The 22,253-nt window shown below is 45.6% G+C and overlaps 1 protein-coding gene across 2 annotated transcripts in view; it reads left to right on the top strand.

The window, feature by feature from the left end:
* Nucleotides 1–22,253, top strand: part of SEC14L1 (SEC14 like lipid binding 1) — a 510,699-nt gene that overhangs the window by 377,576 nt on the left and 110,870 nt on the right. For both annotated transcript variants that reach the window (XM_069654651.1, XM_069654652.1), the window contains exons 13-14: nucleotides 2,999–3,133; nucleotides 4,430–4,681. In XM_069654651.1, coding sequence (XP_069510752.1) covers nucleotides 2,999–3,133; nucleotides 4,430–4,681 — 387 coding nt within the window. The remainder of the gene's footprint in view (nucleotides 1–2,998; nucleotides 3,134–4,429; nucleotides 4,682–22,253) is intronic.

Below are 22,253 nucleotides of genomic sequence, written 5' to 3'. Positions count from 1 at the left end.
GCCACCAACCATTTCGATAGGAAAGGGGTAGCATTTGACTGCTACGTGAGTTTCTAGACCTTGGGGATATTGGGTAACGCCTGCCCCCCCCCAGCACTAATAGTCAATTTAACTTTACATTCTCTGGGAAACAATATCTTATCCCAGAGAAGGTATTTAAACTTTTTGGAAGTCTAACAAGACATCCCTGTGTCACTGCAAAGATGATGCCTATGGAGTTATCTAAAACTCCATATTCAACGAACACAAGAGTAAAACACACATCAAAATACATGAGAGTGGGGAAAAAAGGCTTCCTCTCTTTCCAGGTAAAGTCCTCAAAATCCAGCAAAGTTGCTGGGGGTCTCTAAGGTGAAGGGAATTAGCACATTTATGAGAATTCTCCCGAACACAACCTTATGCCGACAGGGAGGGTAGATGAAGGTATGCAAATTCACCCCTTTACTCGGATGTCTTCAACAACCACTTCAGGGGTTCCCAAATCTGCTGAGCCCACTACCTGTACATTTGGTCTGGTCTCGGGAGGTCCAGGGGCCGTGAGTGCAGACATTGCTTTCATCACCTGGTTTTGGTCCGTCTAGTCGGTGACTCCAGTCTCTGATGAGACGGTACTGAAGACTGTACAACTGGGCACCTCTGGCACACAGCAGGCAACCTCAGGGGACCACCAAGATGCAAAAAAAGGCTGATTCCAGCAGTGACACCACGATTAGGCGGCGACAGCGATCATTGCGGCGCGAACAAAAAAACAGGGCTTACACGTCACCTCCTTGGTCAGGAAGGCAGCTACTGCAGGGGAGAGCATGCCGTCTCAAAAGCTGAATATCGTCAAAAGTTCCAAAGTTGAACTCGGAGCAGTTATACGGTGCAACAAGGTAGCCCAGGAGTGTGTTGGTCAGTCCAGCGTGTAGTCAACGGACACTTTCGAAGACTCGGCAGGGATGAATCCTCGAACAGGGGACAGGACAGGTTGTTCCCACCTGTCAAGGGGTCGAAGCACTGACTAGGGCTTCACTGGAACTTGATTGGACGAAATGCTGGTTGGCAGCAGTGGACTGCCCTTCTTTGTAGGGGTCTTGGCTCCAACAACCTATCAAATGGCTGAAGCAGTCCTCCGTTTATCCACGATTTGACTGGAGTTACCCCCAAGCACGCCAGTGGTAAGGATTTGCACCGTTAAAACTGTTAGCGGCTGTCCAACCCTGGGCGACCTCTGGCCAACGCATCTGCCCAGCAACAGCCACATTTTGGCATGAATATTGACTAGATAAATAAAAACCCAGTCCCGGCATCCGACCACACACAAACCACCACTCCACCTGGGCAATCAGGAAAGGGCTTCCCATGTGTGGCAATTCTGCACCCGAGTGGGCAGGAAGGTCAAGGCACAAAATGGCCAAAGGACAGGTGTCTTGTGGTATGGCCATTTTAGAGCGTATGGTACTCTAAATGACATTCTGCAATAAAGTGCAAAAGGGTTCCATGTGTTAGTATCCCCGCAAAAATATTGCGATACAAAAATATCGCCATTTTTGCGGCGATATCGCCCCATGGACCCTGCGGGGGACACCCCTGCAACCCCTGCATTATTCTAAAATGTGCGGGGGACACCCTTGCTCCCACAAAATATCCTCCCCAAAAAGAAAATATCGCCTATCGCGAGACAAACGGACATATGTAATGTATGCCGATATTTTTGGTGGGGATATTTTGTAGGGATACTGTGCAAAAGTGCATTAGGGAAAAGTAAAAACAGTTTTGAAAAATAGCTGGCGCCACCAGTCCATCCTAGATACATTGTGATTGCAACACTGAAGTTGCAAAAGAAAAGATTTTAGGTACAGTGTCCCAACCGCTTTTCATGGTAAGGTGATGTTTGCAGTTTAAAAATAACCCGAATTCCAAGGGAGGCAGGGTCTCGTAGTACTGATGGTCTTAGGGACCGATCAGTGTCGCCATAAAAAGTTTGAAAAAGCAAGGTAAGTAAGGCTTTACTTGCCTCCAAAAAGTCTGATCAGGGTGTAGACAATAGCAAAACGATAGATGGCCCTTTTGAAGTCTGTGGGAGTAAAGCAACAAAAAGAAAATCTTACATAACACTTGGCATGTTTCATTCTCTTGTCTGCTATGTTACAACCTTTGAATTTAATGTCTGAAATCTGTATTCTTGGGGGAGTGACTGCTCAGTTAAAGTGGCCTTAGTGCTAATCCATTACTCTGGTTCAGCTTCCCCTTAGTTGATGGTTAGTCAATTTCTGAGTAGAGCTTGGGCAATGAGGCGAAGATGCCTGGCCCAAAGCGGGTAAGGTTATGGCAGTGTCTCCCATTGATGTTTAACAGAGATGATGGCCAAGAGGGACTTATATTGGGTTATTTTGTAGCAGTTCATTTCTTTTTTGTTATCTTAGTTTAGCTGTTATTTCATTTTATGGTTTGATAGGTTGTATGCTATTTTAAATATTGAAGATTAGCAATGTCAAGTCCTTGACAGTCACAGGAAAATATTTCACCTAATACGGGTTGGTGAAATTGTGATGCACTGTTTTTTGCAGTTTTATTCACAGCCTGTGTTTTGGTATTTTATTGATGAGGTGCTATGCTATATATTGTATTGTGATTGTGCTATTTGTCGCCATTTATTATAAGCATGATGGACAATAACCCAAATACACTGACGGTAAGGATAATGGACTTCAGACCATATTTGTGTGTTACATGGGTGTCAATACAAGTGCAGGATAATTGTATAGTTGAAGGCTGTTGTCTCATGCAGTTTTCCACCCAATAGGGAAGACTCGTCCCCTCTGAACGCTGGCTACTCTTTTCTTTGAATGTGCTAGGCCACCTGTTCTGCTACTGTCCAATGAGTTGACAAACCAACTTAATAGTTGGATTTAATTTTTTTGTATTTACTTTGTGATTTCTAAAATCTGAACTCAGCTCCCCTAGCAGTTATATGTGAAACAGTTAGCTCATTGTCTGCTTTTATTTTTTTTAGTGTGAAGTTCCAGAGGGAGGGCTGGTTCCCAAGTCCCTCTATCGGACAACAGAAGAGCTGGAAACGGAAGATATCAAGTTGTGGACAGAAACAATTTACCAGTCTGCAAGTGTCTTCAAGGGTTCCCCGCATGAAGTAAGGCTGCTTCCCATTTTTGACTGAACACAAGGCTCTTGCCTGTTGATAGTTGCATCTAATTCTTATTCTTCTTTAATTTGAAAGTTCCTAATATAATGCAAGCATGTATCACCACATATTATTCCAACATTCTCACATAAGAGACTCCCTTTGCTTTTGAAATGCCCTTGACAAACTGATTTTGTACTTTCAACTCAAACATAGAGCTGAGCTGCTTCTTTTCCTAAAAGATTCTCTTGAAAACTGGTTCATTCTATTCCCTTTCCAAGTGAGTTAGGGTTACCTGGTGCAGTAATTGCTCTTGGATGTGGGCCTGGTAAAGTTTTCTTAGGATTGGGTAAGGCTTTTCATACGTTGTCAAATGGGACTCATTTCTATGTATAGTGAAAAGAATCTTAAACATAAATGTTTAGGGGCATTGGCACTATGTAAGGTTATTTGCATCTATTGGATTTGGCTGAAAAAAGGACCTCTGTACTTGGGGTTATTTGATGTGGCTCCATTTGCATACTTGTACAGCACATTATTTATGTATGGTATTTCCATAGCATGAACCGATCTAGAAATCAGTAAAGAACCGTACGAAAAATGGGAGAATTAAGAGTGGACAAGGAGCACATGGGCATGGTAGGGCTGGTGGCAGTAACATGCTTTTATTAAACCCTCCCTGATTTTTCTCACCTTTTTACGTGCCAGTTTGAACAGGCTTTAGAAAATATAGTCTCATTTGACATGGACATGGGCGAGTACATGGTACTGTTGAAGTGCATGTTATGATTAGATGTGTTAACTTCCTGCCAGTGGGTATGGCTGTTGTAGACAATCTTAATATGCGAGTAGGGCAGTGCCTCATGCATCAAATGCGGCTTCTGTACATTATCATTAACTGTAGTTAAAAATTGGCTCTAGGTGCAAAAGTAGTTTGATTTTGGTACGGAAAGCATTCTGTCACTAGGTGAGTCTGCACTATTTTATCAGGTATTGGTGCGGAATGTGCACTTGCACAATATGGCTGCAACCGATTTTTATTAATGTGGTCGATGGGGCACTGGGTACAGCTGTATTATATGATCATTATATGTGGTTACCATCACATGTATTTGTGAAAGGAGTACTAATAATGGGTAAGGTTTCGGTGTGTGTGTGTGTGTGTGTGTGTGTGTGTGTGTGTGTGTGTGTGTGTGTGTGTAATATTGCTGTTAGTTATAGACAGAATAGTTCGTTTTTAGAAGCTCAATGTTCTGTCTGTTTTTTGGTTGAAGCGAATATTGATTCTTTTGATTCCCTTTCCAGTTACTAATTCAGATTGTGGATGCATCTTCGGTTATCACCTGGGACTTTGATGTATGCAAAGGTGATATAGTGTTTAACATCTACCACTCCAAGAGATCACCAGCAGCTCCAAAGAAGGATTCGCTAGCAGCACACACCATTTCAGGCCCCGGCGGGAACAATGTGCAGCTGATAGACAAATCGTGGCAACTTGGAAGTGACTACAGCATGGTGGAGTCTCCACTGACCTGCAAGGAGGGCGAGAGCGTGCAGGTATAAATAGACCGTACATGCACACATATACCTGTACATACACATATATACTGCCCACTCACATACCTGCACACACACTAACTAGCACTACTACCATAAACACACCCCTTCAGCTACACACTCATCTTTTCGCAGACTGTATGTAATGTTTCAGAGCAATTTTGTGTCACTCTTCCCCAGTCTTAATCGTGGCCATGCACACCTATGCACTCTGAATGGGTATACATGCACACCTTTCCCAATCCCTTCAACAAATGGTATAGTGTGACATTACCTTAATTGTATAAATAATTAAATGGTCTCATGGCTATTCTTGGCAATACCTACCCAACTAATGCTTCTCTGGGGGCTCAACATTTTTAAGCATGTGATAGAAGTGAGACTGATTATTTGTAAATCTCTGAAAGTATTACTGTTCCCTGTGGATTCCTTTGCCTCATTTGAGATGTTAGCATGCTGAGTGATTGCTGAAGAGGTCTTTATTTTGCCTATTTGCTTTTAAGAATTCCTATGTAATGTTACGTCAGACTTGTAGAACTCACCTTTCTAATGGATTCCTTACTCTGAGTCCTCATTTTTTATATTGATCTCTCTGCACAGCAGTTCATCAGACGGTTTTCTGCCACTAAGGGGTGCAGCACAGCTCTGCGTCTGCTCTTCCCGATGCCTCTACGTGCCAAACATGATGGTGGGCCAGTATATATATATTTCTGAGGCTTGTGGAATCTGCTTAGATCACATGCTGTGCATAGGCCGACATCTAGTGGAAGCTGCAGAGTATTACAGTTGTTTTTCAAACTCAAAGGGATGTTGACCGGGCGTGCCAGTAATACTATCCCTAGTGTGACGTCCACTGTACCCATGATCCCTCATGCGTGTAGGTCCCTCCAGATTGTTTTTTTCTGCCATACTAGTAGGACGCATATATGCGGAGTTCCTGTTGGCGAAAAGCCTGTATCTACTTTCAATTACGTTAGATTTCTTCCTATGCTTTGTCCACCGAAGAACGACACCGGTGAGGATCGGAGAGATGTCCGTCGGAGACTGCCGCGATGGACCCTTGGCCTTGGAAGGCCACGCCGGGCCTCGGCCCAGTCAGTAGGGAGAGTGGGGGAAGGTCAGATATAGATATATTCCCCTTTTCAAACATATTATTTGCCCAGCTGCCATAATTTGACCATATGGAGAGTACTCCGTTCAAATTCTGCCCCAAATTTAACAGAAGGTTCCCTTGGGTAGATAAACATTTAATTTGTAATCTGTGTCTCCATCGAGACCATATTGAGGCATCTTGTTGGGCCTGTAGGCTCTTCAAACCTAAAACCCTAAAGGACTGCTCCATAAAGAAGCTGGGCCCACTACGCCAGGCACCTTGAAGCCATGGACGTAGAGGACGCTTTCAGTGATGACGGCAACGCCGCTGAATTGGAGGGTGATAGGACAGCTTCGGCTACCCAGGTGCAGGCCCCCGACCCCGTAGGACAGGCTGGCGGCCATGTTGTGGGGACCACACCGGGTGGCAAAAGCGCAGCATGTACACTCACCACCAAACACATTAGCCCCGGCTGAGACGCGACGCGCGTGTGGAGTGATTGGCAACGGTCGACACCTAGGGAGCGGGCCACCAAATCCCTGTCCTCTGGGCGTTCCCGCTTGCGGTCGCCTCACGGCAGGGCCCAGCTGTCCTCGGATAGAAAAGGTATCGCCCATCAAACTACCGTCGAGACCCGGTCGTCTGACAACGATGCCGTGTCCCAACCCACTTCCAAGACTAGACGCTCTGCGTCTAATCCCACAGCTGCTTCGGACCAGGCGGAAGTGCCAAAAAAGTCTGGAAAGACCACTTCTGGCCATGGGGAGGGGATAAACGCCATAAAAAATCCTCTAAAGATCCCCACACTCCTAAAAAATAAAATTTAAAAAAAAGCATGGGGAAGACAATGCTGCAAAAAGATCTAAAGAACCTGAGCCTCCCCCTAATACCAAGGTTACACCTCCCACGGATGTGCATATGGACCTTACCCCTCAAACTGTTACAATACCAAGCTCCAAAGAATAGAGCCCTGCAGATATAGACAGAGTAATGAAAAGGATTACCTTTATGGCCAACCTTTATGAAAAGGATCAATTATTTTCAAAGTTAAATGAGCACCCCTCTCACCCCCCCCCCCACTTCAGCTCCATCTGGTTCCAAAGCCACACCCGTCTCCTCAATCCCTTCCTAAGAGGTCTCGCACTGAGACCCCCTTTCAGGACTTAGACATAGACCCTTTGTTGTGGAGCCTTATGACCCCGCTTCATACCATGAAGACCCTGACCCTCAATTCGATGAGGTCCAGGATGCAGAACCTTATTACGGGGATGACGAGGAACAGGAGGCTGAAGATGAGGCTGACGCTTACACCTTAGACTCCCCAATTCCTAAGGACCCTCCCGTAAATGATTCTCCAGTCGATAACCAACCCCTCCTTTGAGGTGTTGGCCAAGGCGGCTCAACACTTCCAAATTGATACTCAGGAACTTCAGGAGGACAAGGATTTCGCAGAGCAAATCCTGGGGGACAAGAGGGCAGTAGCTCAGTCCATCCCGCTACTAAAATCTATTCCGCGCAGGATTCAGCCACCTCTACAAACCCCTAATCTCACGTGTGCAGTAAATCCGCTCGTCGAGAAGTATTCCATGCCGCTCCCTCTGACCCTTTATATATTAGGGGACAACCTAATATATCACCTACAACCTAATGTCACCACCAGGAGCAAAAGAGGCTCCCCTGGATAAAGAAAGCAAGAGGATTTATGGCCTAGGTAGAAAAGTCACCTCGTCTGCGGCTTATCAGGCTAGGATAGCCAACAGTGCCACCCTCTTGGCGACCTATAATTGCCACAAGTGGGAGAAAGTTTCTGCTTTACTCTCCTCTGCACCAGAACCTTTAAAAACGTAGTTGCCACAAGTGGCAGCCGAGGGGAGGGCAGTATCTGGCTGCCTCCTTAAAACGAACTTCGATGCAGCTGATAATGTTGGTAGAATAATCGCTGAGGGTACGATCATTAAAAGGCATGCATCTCTGAGACAATCAGGATTTAAGCCTGAAACTCGGGCAACACTTATAGACATGCTGGTTGAGCCTAACATATTATTCGGCAAAACTGACAAAGATTCCCTAAAACTGCGAAAGATGAGTATGACACTTTAAAATCCCTTGGTCAACTCACTAACAAACCCTCTGGGCAGAGGGGAAGCAGTAATTTACGCTGCTTTCAGGGCCAAAATTCCCAAGGAGGGTCTAGCCATAGCCAGAATCAGAGCTCATCATGGGGGAATAACCAATCAGTCTTCCCAGGGCTACCCAAGAGGGCAGCGCGGGGGTCGTGGGTGGAGAAGAGGCAGCCTCGCTAGAGGTGGTACGCCACCTTCCAAACAGTGGCTTTGCACTACAGGTGGTCTCCCATGCTTCCCCAGTAGGGGGGCGCATTACCAACTTCAACCACGCCAGGGAATCACCTTGGACAGATAGGTGCTGTCCACAGTATCTGGCGGCTACTGCATCGAATTACTCTAGTGCCCCCACAAATCCCCTCCACGGCAAAAAGTACACTCCAGAACACCAGCGGCTCCTTCTCAAGGAGATTGCCACTCTGCTGTTAAAGGACGCCATAGAGGTCGTCCCGGCCAACCAGGTAAACATGGGTATTTATTCAACCTACTTCCTTGTGCCAAAGAAGGATCTCACAATACGCCCAGTATTAGATTTGCGCACTGCAAACAAGTATGTCATGCCACAAAAATTCTGTATGACTTCGCTACAGTAATCCCCCTACTAAAAAGGGGATTACATGGCAACACGGGATATGAAAGATGCCTATTTTCATATTTCAATGTTCCCAGCACACAGAAGATTCTTGCGTTTCAAGATAGCAAACCAGCACTACCAATTCAAGGTGCTGCCCTTCAGAATAGCCTCGGCTCCAAGGGTATTCACCAAGGTACTGGCGGTGGTGGCAGCGCACCTGCGCAGGGAGCCAATCTCAGTGTACCCTTACCTGGACAACTGGCTTATTACAGGGGAGTCGCCCCTAATTTGCAGACAAAACATCCAAAGAACCATCAACCTCCTCTTTCAATTGGGCTTCTCCATCAACGAGAAAAAGTCAAGCCTTTTGCCAAGCGCCTCGAAACAGTTCCTAGGAGCTGTCTTAAATACTCAAGAGGGTTTGGCCTTTCCGTCAGAGGAAAGAATTCAAAATGTGTTGCTGCAAATTCCTCAATATCAAGCCAGTCGCCAAATAAGGGTCGCGCAAAGCAATGCGTTTGCTAGGCATGATGGCGTCTTGCATTTACCTGGTTGCCCATGCATGGTGGGCGAAATAGTGGTCTCGGGCAGGTGGTCAGTGGGATGATCTCGTTTCGCCAACACTAGTACAGAATCTTTGATGGTGGACGAGAGAGAATCTAACAAAAGGGAAACCCTTCTACGACCCAGGCCGTCGTCACAACAGACGCCTCCTTAACAGGGTGGGGAGCTCACTACCTTCACCACACAGCTCAGGGTCTCTGGTCTCGCAAGGTTGCTCAGAACCACATCAATCGACTGGAACTTCTAGCAGTATTCAGAGCACTTCGGGCATTTGAGCCCCTCTTATCAAACCAGTCAGTGCAGGTCCTTACAGACAGCACAACTGCAATGTTTTACATAAACAGGGGGGCACTAGTTCTCAAAATCTGTCCAGGCTTGCCCAACAAATTTGGAAATGGGCACTCAAACGGAAGATTTACCTGTCAGCCCAACATGTTCCGGGGGAACTTGACTCACTAGCAGACTCTCTGAGCAGAGATCCCCTTCCAGAGTAACACAAATGGCGACTAGACAAAGACGTCGTAGAACATCTCTTCTCTTTGTGGGGTTTCCCCACAATAGACCTATTCGCCACAAGCGAAAACAGTCGATGCCTAGACTTCGCGTCCAGGTTCCCCTAGCCAAGCTCCAAGGGGGAACGCCCTATGGATGCACTTGTCAGGGATATTTGCCTAAGATTTTCCACCAACCCCTCTCATGAGGAAGGTGGCGAACAAGATACACAAGGAACCAGTGATGCTTATCCTAGTTGCTCCTATGTGGCCAAGACAACCATGGTATCCACATCTGCGCAAACTGGCGATTGCGATCCCATCCAACTCCTGTTAGTACAACCCACTCACCCAGCACGAGGGAATAACAGTGCAGCCGCACTCTATCAACTTGGCAGCATGGCTCCTGAGGTCATAGAGTTCGGAAATCTCAACCTGCCACAGAGATGCATGGATATCTTGAAAGAATCAAGAAAACCAAACACTAGGCACTGTTACTTTGACAAATGTAATTTGGTGCCAGACTAAACAAATCAACCCTATAGAATGTACTCTATCCCACATTCTAACTTATATGCTCCATTTGCTAGATGCAGGGTTAGTATTTAACTCCCTAAAGGTCCACCTGGTGGCTTTGTCAGCCTACACGACCTCTCATAATAAGGTCTTATGCTGAAAAGTACCAGTCATCAAAGCATTTATGGAGGGAGTAAAGAGACTCCACCCTCCAATTTCTAACCCGCCACCAGGGTGGGACCTCAATGTGGTACTCGCTAAGCTCATGGGACCCCCTTTCGAGCCTATGCACAAATCTAGTCTCAAACACCTGACTTTTAAAAACTGCCTTCTTAGTGGCAATCACTTCCATAAGAACAGTCAGTGAAATCCAAGCATAGTCAGTGCAGGATCCTTTCTTTGTTGTACACAGACAAGCTGGTTTTACTTACTCACCCTATGTTCTCACCTAAATGTATCTCAAAATGTCATGTAAACCAGTCAATTGAGCTACTGGCTTTCTTCCAGGAGCCCAACAGCTCAGCTGAGGTAAAACTCCACACATTAGATGTGAGGAGAGCGGTTCTCTATTACGTAGACAAACCAGATCGCTAAGGAAAACAGATAAATTGTTTGTCTCGATAGTGCCAGGCAGAGAAGGTGACCGCATTTCTAAGAATGCCATCTCTAGGTGGATAGTCAAATATATCCAACTGTGCTATTCCCTATCAGATAAAACTCTGCCTTTTACGCCCAGGGCTCACTCCACAAGAGGTACTGGAGCCACTCTGGCTTTCATTGCAAATGTCCCCTTGGACTGTATTTGCAAGGCAGCTACATGGAGCTCTGTACATACTTTCACTCGGCACTACTGCATTGACACCCATTCCAAGACAGATACACAAGTGGGACAAGTGGTTCTAAGAAATGTATTCGCTCATGAACCTTCTCACATCCCACCTCCCTCTTCTACTGCTCGCTAATCTATGCACAGCATGTGATCTAAGCAGATTCCACAAGCCTCGGAAGGGATACATTACTCACCGTAATCGTATTTCTGATGCTTGTATCTGCTTAGATTCACATGCGACCCACTCTTCCTCCCCTCGGAGAGAAGGTGCATGGATGCTTATGCGCTTGTCTAATACGTATCTGCTTGGTTACAACTGTACTCGCGCTACACCTCATGCTACCTCATGGCAGAAAAATACAATCTGAGGGACCTACACGCGTGAGGGATCATGGGTACAGTGGACGTCACACTAGGGATAGTATTACTGGCATGCCCTGTCGACGTCCCTTTTCGGGTTTGAAAAACAACAATTGTAATACTCTGCAGCTTCCACTAGAAGTCAGCCTATGCACAGCATGTGCATCTAAGCCGATACAAGCATCAGAAATACGATTACAGTGATATATATTCTTTGCCCGTGACCTCAGTTCCATTTTACTGCGCTCTATGCTCGCTTTAGAAACACTGCTTCTTTGAAATGGTCTCATGTCTCGCTACTTTAGAAGGTATGCCAAATCCGACTAAGTCTTCGAGGTTTAAACCCTGCCTAGACTATGTGCATCAAATGATCCTCTCACATCCTCATCTGATTTCTTTGTTACCTCTGTGACAAAATTACGTGTCATGTCAGTCAATGCACCCCAAGGCGCTTCGGGAATGCGAGGCGAAGCTCTTCACTTTCCTCCACAAGAAGAGTGACAAACTCGCCATGTTGGGCAAGATTGTATGCCGTACCCTTTGGGTGCACTATAACAACCCTGATCTCTTGAGCTAAAGTAGGGACATGTTATAGAGTGTCAAACACGCAAAATAACAAGCTCAATTACCCCTCTTTTAGTCCACCTCGGACTTGGGTCTGGGAAGAGGAGTTAAGGATAGATTATCTATTTCATCTATCTGAAAGACACATAGAACAAATGTTGTTTTCAAAAGAGTAAGCAGAGTGCGAAACACATTTTTAATCGCATCAATTTAGTAACACAAAAAACATGATGGGTGCTTTCCACAAGACACCTCACAAGTTTAAAGCACATTCAAAGATCTTAGAAATTAAAAGGTCCAGCAAAAACACATTTTTTTCTACTGTTGTAACAGATCACCTTGCTAAACTGTTTTCAAAATGTTGGTTATCTCACACCATTTTTTAGGGGAACAAACTAAATATACACAGCGTGACAGATCTAATGCTGTAGGGGAGAGACACATAGATTGTAGTGTCTACAGGATGTCTACATATGTTTCGGCCCACAGATTTACATCAACACCATCTCTGGTGTTCTGCTGTTCTAGTTATGGCCCTCTTCAGGACAATATGTTGCTTCTAGGGTGACAAAGAAGTTCACAGAAACAGTCCCCTCATAGTTTTTCAGGTACTATAAAGAATGGAAAAACAGAATTTGTGTTAGTGGTAGGTCTACAGAAGTACATGGTTAAAAACTCTTTTGATAGAGGTTCGTGCGTATTTGGGCTCTTTTGTTGCCCATCCAACTTTTCACTGACCTTTATAGACTCTTGTGGTTGGATTTAAGATCGATTACTGTAGCAGAGGAAATGAAGTCACTTTCTCTTTGTGCGTTCCGATACGCAACTTAAACGAACAAATTTCGGCTTGTGACAGGCATCATGCCGTTGTTGTTTCCTTTCGTCAAGGGGTTTCCTTTTTTCCCGTTTTCCGGACCTATTTATGAGAAAGGATCTTATATATAATAGCGGAATATATTCTAGGGTAAAGGGGAACACAAGTCATCTGACATGTGTACTGACATGGTGCTTCTTAGGCCGTTTGTTTCTAAAGTTGGTGCCGGATGGCAAAATAGCCTGCACACGTAACCAGAGAATGGCTTTGCAATTCGATGTTCTTTCTTTCGTGGTCCGTCTCGCCCACCGGTCTGGGGGGACAAAGGTGGGAGGGACGTTAGTAGAACTCTAACTTCATTACTTGTGAGAGTTACATGCATTTGTCAAAAGCAAAAGGGAGGGAGCATGTGGCTCTTTCAATGCCTCGGTTCTCCCCACTTTCTGGAATCATGAATGTACCATTTTCGAAGTGGATTTACCTTGTGGTCAGTTCCAATGGGTTCGGTGATCCTTCGGTTCACAGAGGCTTCTTGTTGTCTGCGCGCGAGGGGAATGATTCGTCTTACGCGATGCCGCAGCAAGTTATTTTTCCCTTCCGTGTTTGCGTGTCATGTGACTACACGTATACGCGTCTGGTCTACGTTTCACTTTAGATTTGATGTGCGTCTGGTCCCTGCGGTATCGCAAGAGGGGTCAATTTGAGCTGTAGGGGAGTTTTACAGAGATTCACAGTGACAAGTATTCAAATCAACATTTACACACAAGGTTTCTTGATTAAACGATTATTAATTTATCAGTCAGAGTAGGCCTTCATAAGGGGACAATATAAAGCAACCCACAAATATACTTCAAAATACACACTCTTAGTTTCTAAATAAGCAAATACCCATTTGGGATGGCATACAGACACTTTTTACGTCGGGTGACTTCAATAGTTAGTGTGCTGTTGACATTAATGTATCACTGTTGCATTTAGTATATTCATGAGAGGAGTGTTAGAGAAGAGAGTTCAGCATAAAACAAGTATTCCCACAATTATTCTTAAGGGAAGTACTTTCAAAATAAACCCCCTGTTAGGCAGGGATGTGAGTGCACTACACACAACTCTCACTACAGGTATAGGAAACCCAACCTTTGGTATAAGCTTGTACTACACCGTTTTGGTAGCGTGTTGAGCAGCCAGGCTTTTCTCAAGAGGGGTCAATGTGAGCTGTAGGGGAGTTACACAGAGATTCACAGTGACAAGTATTCAAATAAACACTTAGACACAAGGTTTCTTGAATAAACAATTATTAATTTATCAGCCAGTTAGAGTAAGCCTTCTTCAGAAGGGAGCAATATCACAGTAACACTCAAGTACACTTCAAAACACACACTCTTAATAGTCTAAAATCAGTGAAGACCCTTTTGGGATGGTCCACAGACACAACCTTATATAAACACTTTAGGAGCCAACTGTATACACATGGTAGTTAACTTAAATATCCATTAAATGTGTTGCCTACCGGTCCCGAATAGGACACCCTTACCCTTTGTGGGGGTGCCTGTCCCTAGAAGAGAGGTGACGCACCGCCTATCTAAAAGGGATAGAGAGGAGAGTCGTCCCCCAAGTCTACAATGTATTTCACTGTCTGTGAATCTTGGTGATATAAAGGTAATGTCTCGATCAATAGAGTAACATTTCTTAGGGGCGCAATTTCAATCCCGGGAACCTAGGCCCTGTACAATTATTTATTGGCCTCCAAAGAAGTGTTAACACTAAGTTGTAGACCAATTTATTGGTTAAGGGAAACCATAAAAGTGATTATATTTAAAACAACAAAAACTGTTAATAGAAGGAGTCTTCCATTAAGAGTAGTGCCTTTTGGAGAAGGCTGTACTATGAGCACCCAACCAATGAGGATATGGATGTTCAGGTAGCTTCTGTAAGCCACTAGTGGATTCAGATTTCTTCCACAACTTTGTTAGTTTATGAGGGTTTGGAGAGAAACTCCGTTACGATGACATTGCTTCAATCCCGTATCCCACGTGTTCTTCAGGATATCGTGCGTTGAGGTGGTTGACCGGTTTCAATGACTTCTCTAGATTTGTCATCTTCTTCGGGACCAATTTGTTACGTTCTGTCTATATCAGATCAGCACTCCTGATGGATATGGGGGCGAGTCACCACATCTACCTAGGAAAAAGTATTGAAAACTACTTTTGGTATAGGTCCGTTAAGTAAATAATTGCTTTTTTCTATAAGCCTATTAGTGGTTTCTGCATAATTTCTATCGGTATGGTGAAAACCATTACTGTCACAATTGCGAAGGAAGGGCTCCATCTGTTGCCCTCTATCCCCCAGTGTTCTATTATTCGAAAAAAAGGTTCAGCCACCACCTTAGTAGAGTGATTACCTTTTCCCCAGACAGTTGGGTCATGTCTGGGTGATCATGTGGCTGTCCCTGTCTCCTATCGATGGTCGAGATCCGCGTGATTCCTGTGTTGCTCATGGGTCACCTGGTATTTGGAAAGAAGTTTACTCATGACCCTGTCATTGTGGCCAAGAACCGCCAAATTTAGATTTTTAAATTATATTAGTAATGTTGCTAGGCTATGCTACGCTCCTAGCTATGTTGAGGTAATGGAAAACTAGTCCCAGTGTCCAGCTTTTATAGATCGCTGATCCAATAATTACATAGTGGATGCGCTTTGTCTGCTCCGGAGAATCCTGTGGTGCAGCCCTGTTCAGTGTATCCCTGATGCCCCGAGGGTGCAGTGTTTTTTTGTTGCACATATTGGAGAGGTGCCAGTGTGCAGGGCCTCACTGATGTTATGTAGACTGTAACGTCTACTGGTTTTTGAACCCAGTCATCGGGGAGCCTAATCCCATAATGTCCTAAAGATTAGGTCGTATCCCGCTGCCGGTTCTACCCATAAATATGTTGCTGTTCAATGTGGAAAAGCCACACCCCAAAAGACACGTTATAAGCGTGGCGAGGGGGGAGGGGGTGTTGTTTTTTGTATGCCCGCGAGTTCAATCATGGTAACATACAGGGTGCCCAAGGCTTACTCTTATTTCGTGCGTGTTTCCATCATACAGGGGTAACGGAATGACGAGTGATTCGAGCTCTGTCCAGCAGCAAACAGAGTTGCTAGGCAACACTTCGTTGGCTTAAATAGGGCATTGTTGCTTTCTTTAGCTCCGCTGGCGGCCATCATTGAGTGGACCGCAAGTGTATCTTATTCCTGTACTGTTTCGTAGTTAGCACCATGCATCTGTGCCCGTCCTGTAAAAACGGATGAACACTAAACTGCATGTGTTATATTGCTTGATCTCTAAAAACCTTTGCGTTCTTAACCGAGTCTGCCCCTCGGTTGTGATATTGGTTGTAGGGGGCTTACATTCAGTCCATGTCCATTCAGATAGGGCCCTGAGTGGGCTGGCATTCTGGGCAATTATTTTGCAACATGGTGCTAGATATTTAGTTGCAGCATAAGTTGTTGACAATATTGTTTCCAAAAAAGGTGATTTTACCGGGGGGTGTACTTTGGAAAACAAGACAGCTCACCTAAATGTGTGGTAGAACCTGTATACTATAGGTTGTTGATTGGCTCCGTTGTAGTGACAGTACTACATTCTATCCAGTCGCTCTTCAAGATGGTATGTGGTCTCAAATGAGGTGTGTGGTCTAAAATTCTACATGGTCCATTGTTGGTTCCTCACTTCATAAGGGCCAGGTCGTGCCATTGGATCTCCTCATTGAGGCCGTTCTTGACTGTGTCCAGGCGAAATATCCATAGCTGTTCTCTTTTTAGTAGCATTTCACCATAGTTGTCACGTCTTTTCGGAGGTCTCAACTTTTCAAGAATGGTCCATTTGAAGTCATCCTGTGTGTGACCATGAGTGTTGAAGTGCTCAACCAGAGGGGCTGTTAGTTATTTTGTTCATATGCATGACTACTTATACTTGATTAGTCTTTTCTTTACTTCTCTAACTGGAGAGTAGATCATCACAGCAGTGATTTCTTCCCTTTCCGTGTCCTTCGTATGTTGTTCTAGAGTGATTTCCCTTGGTATGTTCCTAGCCCGCTTGAAGGTATCATTGATGATTTTCTTAGGGTAACCTCTATTTCTCAGTTGTTTTTTTTAGTGCTCCTGCTTGGGTGTTGTAATCTTCAGCTATTGTACAAGTTCTTCGGTACCTTAGGAACTGTCCTAAGGGTAAATTCTCACTAAAGGCTTTTGGATGGTAGCTAGTATACTGTAATAAAGAGCTTCTGTCGGTGTCTTTTTGTATACTTCTGAGATCAGTTTTCCTTCCTTGCCTAAAACATGGAGATCCAGGAAGTGGGTTTCAATTCTGCTGAAGTCCACAGTGAATTTGAGATGGGTGTTACAGGTGTTCAGCCATAGGTGGAAGGCTGTTAGAATATCTTGCATAGATATGCTCATTTTCAAAACATTCGTCGTATAAGTTATCCAGGCTCGGGGATCCCCTTAGAAATGTTACTCTATCGATTGAGACATTGCCTTTTTATCACCAAGATTCACAGACATTGAAATACATTGTAGACTTCGAGACGACTCTCCTCTCTACCCGTTTTAGATGGGCGGTGTGTCACCTCTCTCCTATGGACAGGAATCCCACACAGGGTAAGGGTGTCCCCCTATTAGGGGCCAGTAGGTAACACATTTAATGGATATTTAAATTAGGAGCCAAATGTATACACGTGGTAGTTAAAGTGTTTATATGTGTACAACCAGTGACTTTAACTAACACTTAAGATCGAATATTGGAATAACCAATCCGTATCCCCGATTGTTTGTGTGCCACAGACACAACCTACACCCTCAGGTGACTTCAATAGCTAGGGTGCTGGGGGACATTAATATCTTACTGTTTGCATTGAGAATACTGTTGAATTTGGTAAAAGGAAAAGGTTATTTAGAACATACAAGAGACCACAAATAATATTAAGCAGGCAAATGCGTCGGGGTCCTCCAAGAAGAGCCATTCAGTGAAAAAGGCTAAGCCAAAGTCAATGGGCAAAAGTCTTTCTGAGCTGAAGTACTTCTTGGCAGGTGAGTAGACAAAGTGTTTGCACAATGTTTCAGAAGTCTTTGAAGAAAGAAGAATCAAATAGGCCACAAGCTGTTAGACTTGTGAAAGGTAGAAGATGCAAGCAACTCTACGACAAGAGGGAAGTTCTCTCAGACTTTACAGTATCCTTTATATTGAAGAAAAAGTGCAGCAGATGATTTCTGTTCCTGCGCAGCTCTGCAGATATCTCTGTTCCTGGGCCTGAGTCGTGGGGACTCCTGCACTGCAATTGTACAGTCACCGCTCGCAACCGGTAATCTTTCCAACAAATGGCAACACTGCGGTTCCTGGCTGTCGAGATGGACTTTCCTCGCTTCTGGGGTCCCGCAGTCAGTTGAGGGGGGCTCGGGCTCGGTCAGTCCTGCTTCCTGGGAGTCCAGAGGATATTTCTGGAGCTCTTAGCCAACTTACAATCAACACACTCAATCTGGTGTTCCTCTCCCTGGCTATACGGCCTCCAGCAGAAACTCTGTGGAAATTCAACCAGCTCCGAGAAGGTTGTCCAGGTGGCTTACTTTGGAATTGATTGGTCCCACCAACTCAAGGGGAGAAGTTGTCCTTGCAGGGGCTTCTGTCGATACGAATTTCGAGTTTCAGCACAGCTGCAGGGCTTCACTGGGCAAACCAACGGTCCAGGATTTGCAGCAGGCGTCCTCTTCAAGTTCTTCTTCGGTTCCTGCGACCAGTGGTCGACTCTGCCTTCCAAGCCAAAAGCCTTGCCTTTTATTCAGTTCTCGCCCATTAATTCCAGCCTAGCTGTCAGTCACCCAGCAGGGTGGCTGTCATCACCGGACAGTCAGCCCGTCAATCACTACAGAGTGCATTTGGGTCTCCTAGGAGACTAAGCACAGGGAGTTTCGGGCACCTCCCTCACTTCCTGCCTACCCCAGACACCATGGAGCCAGAGGCGGGCTTCACTCGTGAATCCCGCCAAAGGCAAAGCGGACAATGGAACCAAACCTAGTTTGGCGCGCTAAGTAAATCTCAAGAAGGACCTTTGCCCAAAGAAATGGCAAAAAAAGAAGACCGGGGCCATTTTGACAAAAATGGCACCCTTGGGTGCTTTACTGCAGCTGCACACGCAGCCCGCGGTAAATGCACACCACGGTAGTTAAAATGAAACCACTGCCATCAGCCATTCAGTGAGAAAAGGGTAACATAACATTTTTTACATGAGAAGCTAGACAAAGGGGATACTAGGTAACCCCTCCAGCACCCTATTGTAAAATGGTGTGCGCTGGGTTTAGAAAGTTACAAATGTAAGTAAAGTCAATTTCACTTTACTGCTCTGGGAAACAGTAGTTTATCCCAGAGAAGGTATTTAAACCTTTGGGAAATCTGAAAGACTTCCCCGTGCCACTGCACTGAAGGTGCTGTGTGACACAATATAGAAGATGATGCCTAGACAACCAAAAGAAACGCACAGTCCAGGAATCACATTAAAATACATGAGATAGACAATCAACTCCTCAAAATTCAGCAAAGTTGCTGGGGTCTCTAAGGTGGAGGGAATTATCAAATTTCTGAGAATTCTCCCCAACACCCCCAAGTCAGTTAACCCTTCCCTAGAAGGAATGTAAAGCACATAAGCAGAAGAGAGAAGAGTAATTCAGGGGGCGAGGCCTGCCAATGTTAAATTACCAAGAGTCAAGGTGAGCTGAAGCACTTCTTGCAGGTAAGTAGAAAGTGTTTCACAATGTTTAAAAAGTCTTTGTAGAATAGAATAAATCAAAGTAGGGCCACAAGCCGAATAGGCTTGTGAGGTGAAGAAGCTGCAATCAACTCTACAAGGGCAACCAAGACAAGTTTCCAATGAGATATAGCAAGGTGGCACAACATGAGGTAAGTTCTCTCAGACTTTACAGTACCTTTAATTTGAAGAAAAGTGCGGCAGATGGCTTCTGTTCCTGTGCAGCTCTGCAGATCCTGGTTTTCCTGGGCCTCAGTCGTGGGGACAAGAGGAAGGACTTCTGGGGACTCCTGCACTGCAATGGGACGGTCACCAAGCGCAACCAGCAATCTTCATACAAGTGGCACTTTGGTGTTTCAGCTCCTCGCGTCTACCGCAAATTGCAACACCACAGTTCCTGGCTGTCGAGATGGGCTTTCCTTGCATCTAGGGTCCCGCACTCTGTTGAGGGGGCTCAGGCTCGGTCAGTCCTGCTTCCTGGGAGTCTGAAGGATCTTCCTGGAGCTCTTGGCCAGTTTAAAAGCAACGCACACAATCTGGTGTTCCTCTCTCCCTGGCTATTTGGTTTCAGCAGTGACTGCAGTGGAAATTCAACCTGCTCCAAGAGAATGTCCAGGTGGCTTACTTTGGAGTTGTTTGGGGCCACCAACTCAAAGGGAGAAGTCGTCCTTGTAAAGACTGGAGGGGGGTGTCTGTACTCCGGCTCTCTATATGCCAGAGGAAAGGCACTGCAGACCCCAGCCAAGATTCTTTATTATTGGTATTGTGGCGAACAATCAAGGCTTAGCTCTCAGGAGGTGATGCAGGCTGGTTCTTAAGTACAGTGTAGTGCCCAATTACCCACAAAGGAATGTCCACACACTGTATTAGTGAAAACAGTCTTTATATAATTAAGGTTCAAGGTTATATACACAATCACAATAACTCACTTTGTGCTCAGTTAATCTACAATGGCAAATATATACCCAGTTCTACGTGGTACCACAACTACTATTGGATTTCATTAAAGTGCATCAACTGTACTTAGTTTTAATGTAACACGAATCAAGTAATAGAGAACCAACAATGGACATAGGAGGAAAAGCAGTTGGTTAGAACAATTGCCAGAATACTGAGCCCCTACCACCAGGCACAATTCTGTATGAGGATCCCCCCACCTGGGCAACCTGTAAATAAAGATATATCGTACAAGCCCAGTCCATATATTGTTCAATAGGAGTCGTATTTACTTCTAAATAGTACTACACAACCCCAATGTACCTGGAATAGCAGAGATCGACGTTGTGTTGATGTTGGATCCTTCTTGAGCGGCTCCCTTTTAGGCAGGTGCCACGGATGGTCGATATCCCATGAGGAAAAAGGATAAACACTGTCGTTGCGGCAGCAGCTTCGTTCTTGCGGTGCTCGTTGGCGCTCGGTCGAAAACGTCCTGCAAGCTGAGGCATGTGGTGCACCTCGACGACAAGTGTTTGTTGCTGCAAAGAGTCAGTAAAGAACTTTGGCCCAGCAAGGGCGTCGGGTTGCCAGCGTCTGGCGTCGGCAAACGGGATGGGACCAATGATGGCTTCAGTAGCTTTGTCAGCATCTCTGAGATCTTCGGGTGGCGGTAAACCCACAGGCGGATTCTCCTCGGTCATCGGTGGCCTTGACTTTCTCCAGCAGGATGAAAGTGGTCGACTAGGATGAACAAGGGAGTCCTTAGATCAAAATGTTCTTAGGCAAAGGGGGCACTGCGGTTCCGGTTGGCGACGGCGGTCGGCGACGGTTGACTGTCCGGTGCTTCTTTGTTCTCCTCGGCGGTCAAGTTCTCCGGTCGGCAGCCTGTCGTAGGTCTGTCTACCAGGGAGCTTTGGCAAAGATCAGCTGGTGCACGATGGTCCCTCGTAACTCGGGAAGAGGTATCCTAGCCAGGTCCTCTCTTGGATCAGTACCTTGAAGGCACAGCAGCTTTCAGATTAGCGAAGGACAGCAGCAGCAGTTCTTAACGCTCACCTGGTATCCATGGGGACGTCACTCGGCCTGTTCTGACCTCTTACGACCTCAAACCCTTCCCTGGAGTCTACTCGACTGGAGACTGGGCCTGCAACACCAGATTGGCAGAGTTTAACTCCCTATTGTCTCTGTGTGCTTGAACCCCTTCTTCCCCGGGGTCCAACCCTTCCCTTTGATCCACAGCTCACCTTGTTTTCTTGGAAAGTGTGCTCTCCATCCTGCTTTCAGTGCAGGGGAGCGTTGATTGATGCGGGCTCGTTGCTGCTTAGTTACTTCACTGGCAAGAGTCCGACAGGTAAGTATAATGAGTCTTTTGAACAGTTCTCTAACTTCGTTCCTTTCCTTCCTTAGATGATGGCCTGGGTCTGGGGATGGCGACGCGTTGCTGAGATGAGTAGCGCTGAAGGTGAGTGAGAGCGTGATGCGACCATTTCGTATTTGTATTGAACTGAGTTTTTTCTGTGTCTTTTAGGTGCCACAACGTTTTCAGCGTGGATGCCGGTTATGAAGAAGAAATGCAGTGAGTAAGCGCGGTATGTGGCACCTTTAGATGTTTCCACGCTAACCTGGAGTGTATTTTCCCTCTTGCAGATGGATGAGAAGCTCCGGAGACAGAGTTCCCCCAGAGCGGCTAGGATTCAGGGAAGCGTTTGAAGCTCGTACAGTCTTTAAAAATAAACGAAGATTTGCTGAATGCTTACTAATGCCTTTTTTCTGTTCTTTTCCCTTTTCCTTAGGAAGCGGCGTGCCGGGATGGGAATGACACCGCCGAAGATGCCTGCAGAAAAGAAGAAGCGATGAATGATGGGCAGAAGCGCCGCAAGGTAAGTCTGTTCCTAACGGTGTTCTTGTTCTTGCAGGAGCTGAGCGCAGAAGA

This window comes from Ambystoma mexicanum, chromosome 3q, assembly GCF_040938575.1.
Source record: "Ambystoma mexicanum isolate Mex_15411 chromosome 3q, UKY_AmexF1_1, whole genome shotgun sequence".
Lineage (NCBI taxonomy): Eukaryota > Metazoa > Chordata > Amphibia > Caudata > Ambystomatidae > Ambystoma > Ambystoma mexicanum.
Note: the sequence above shows the minus strand (reverse complement) of the source record. Positions and strands in the feature narration are given on the sequence as shown.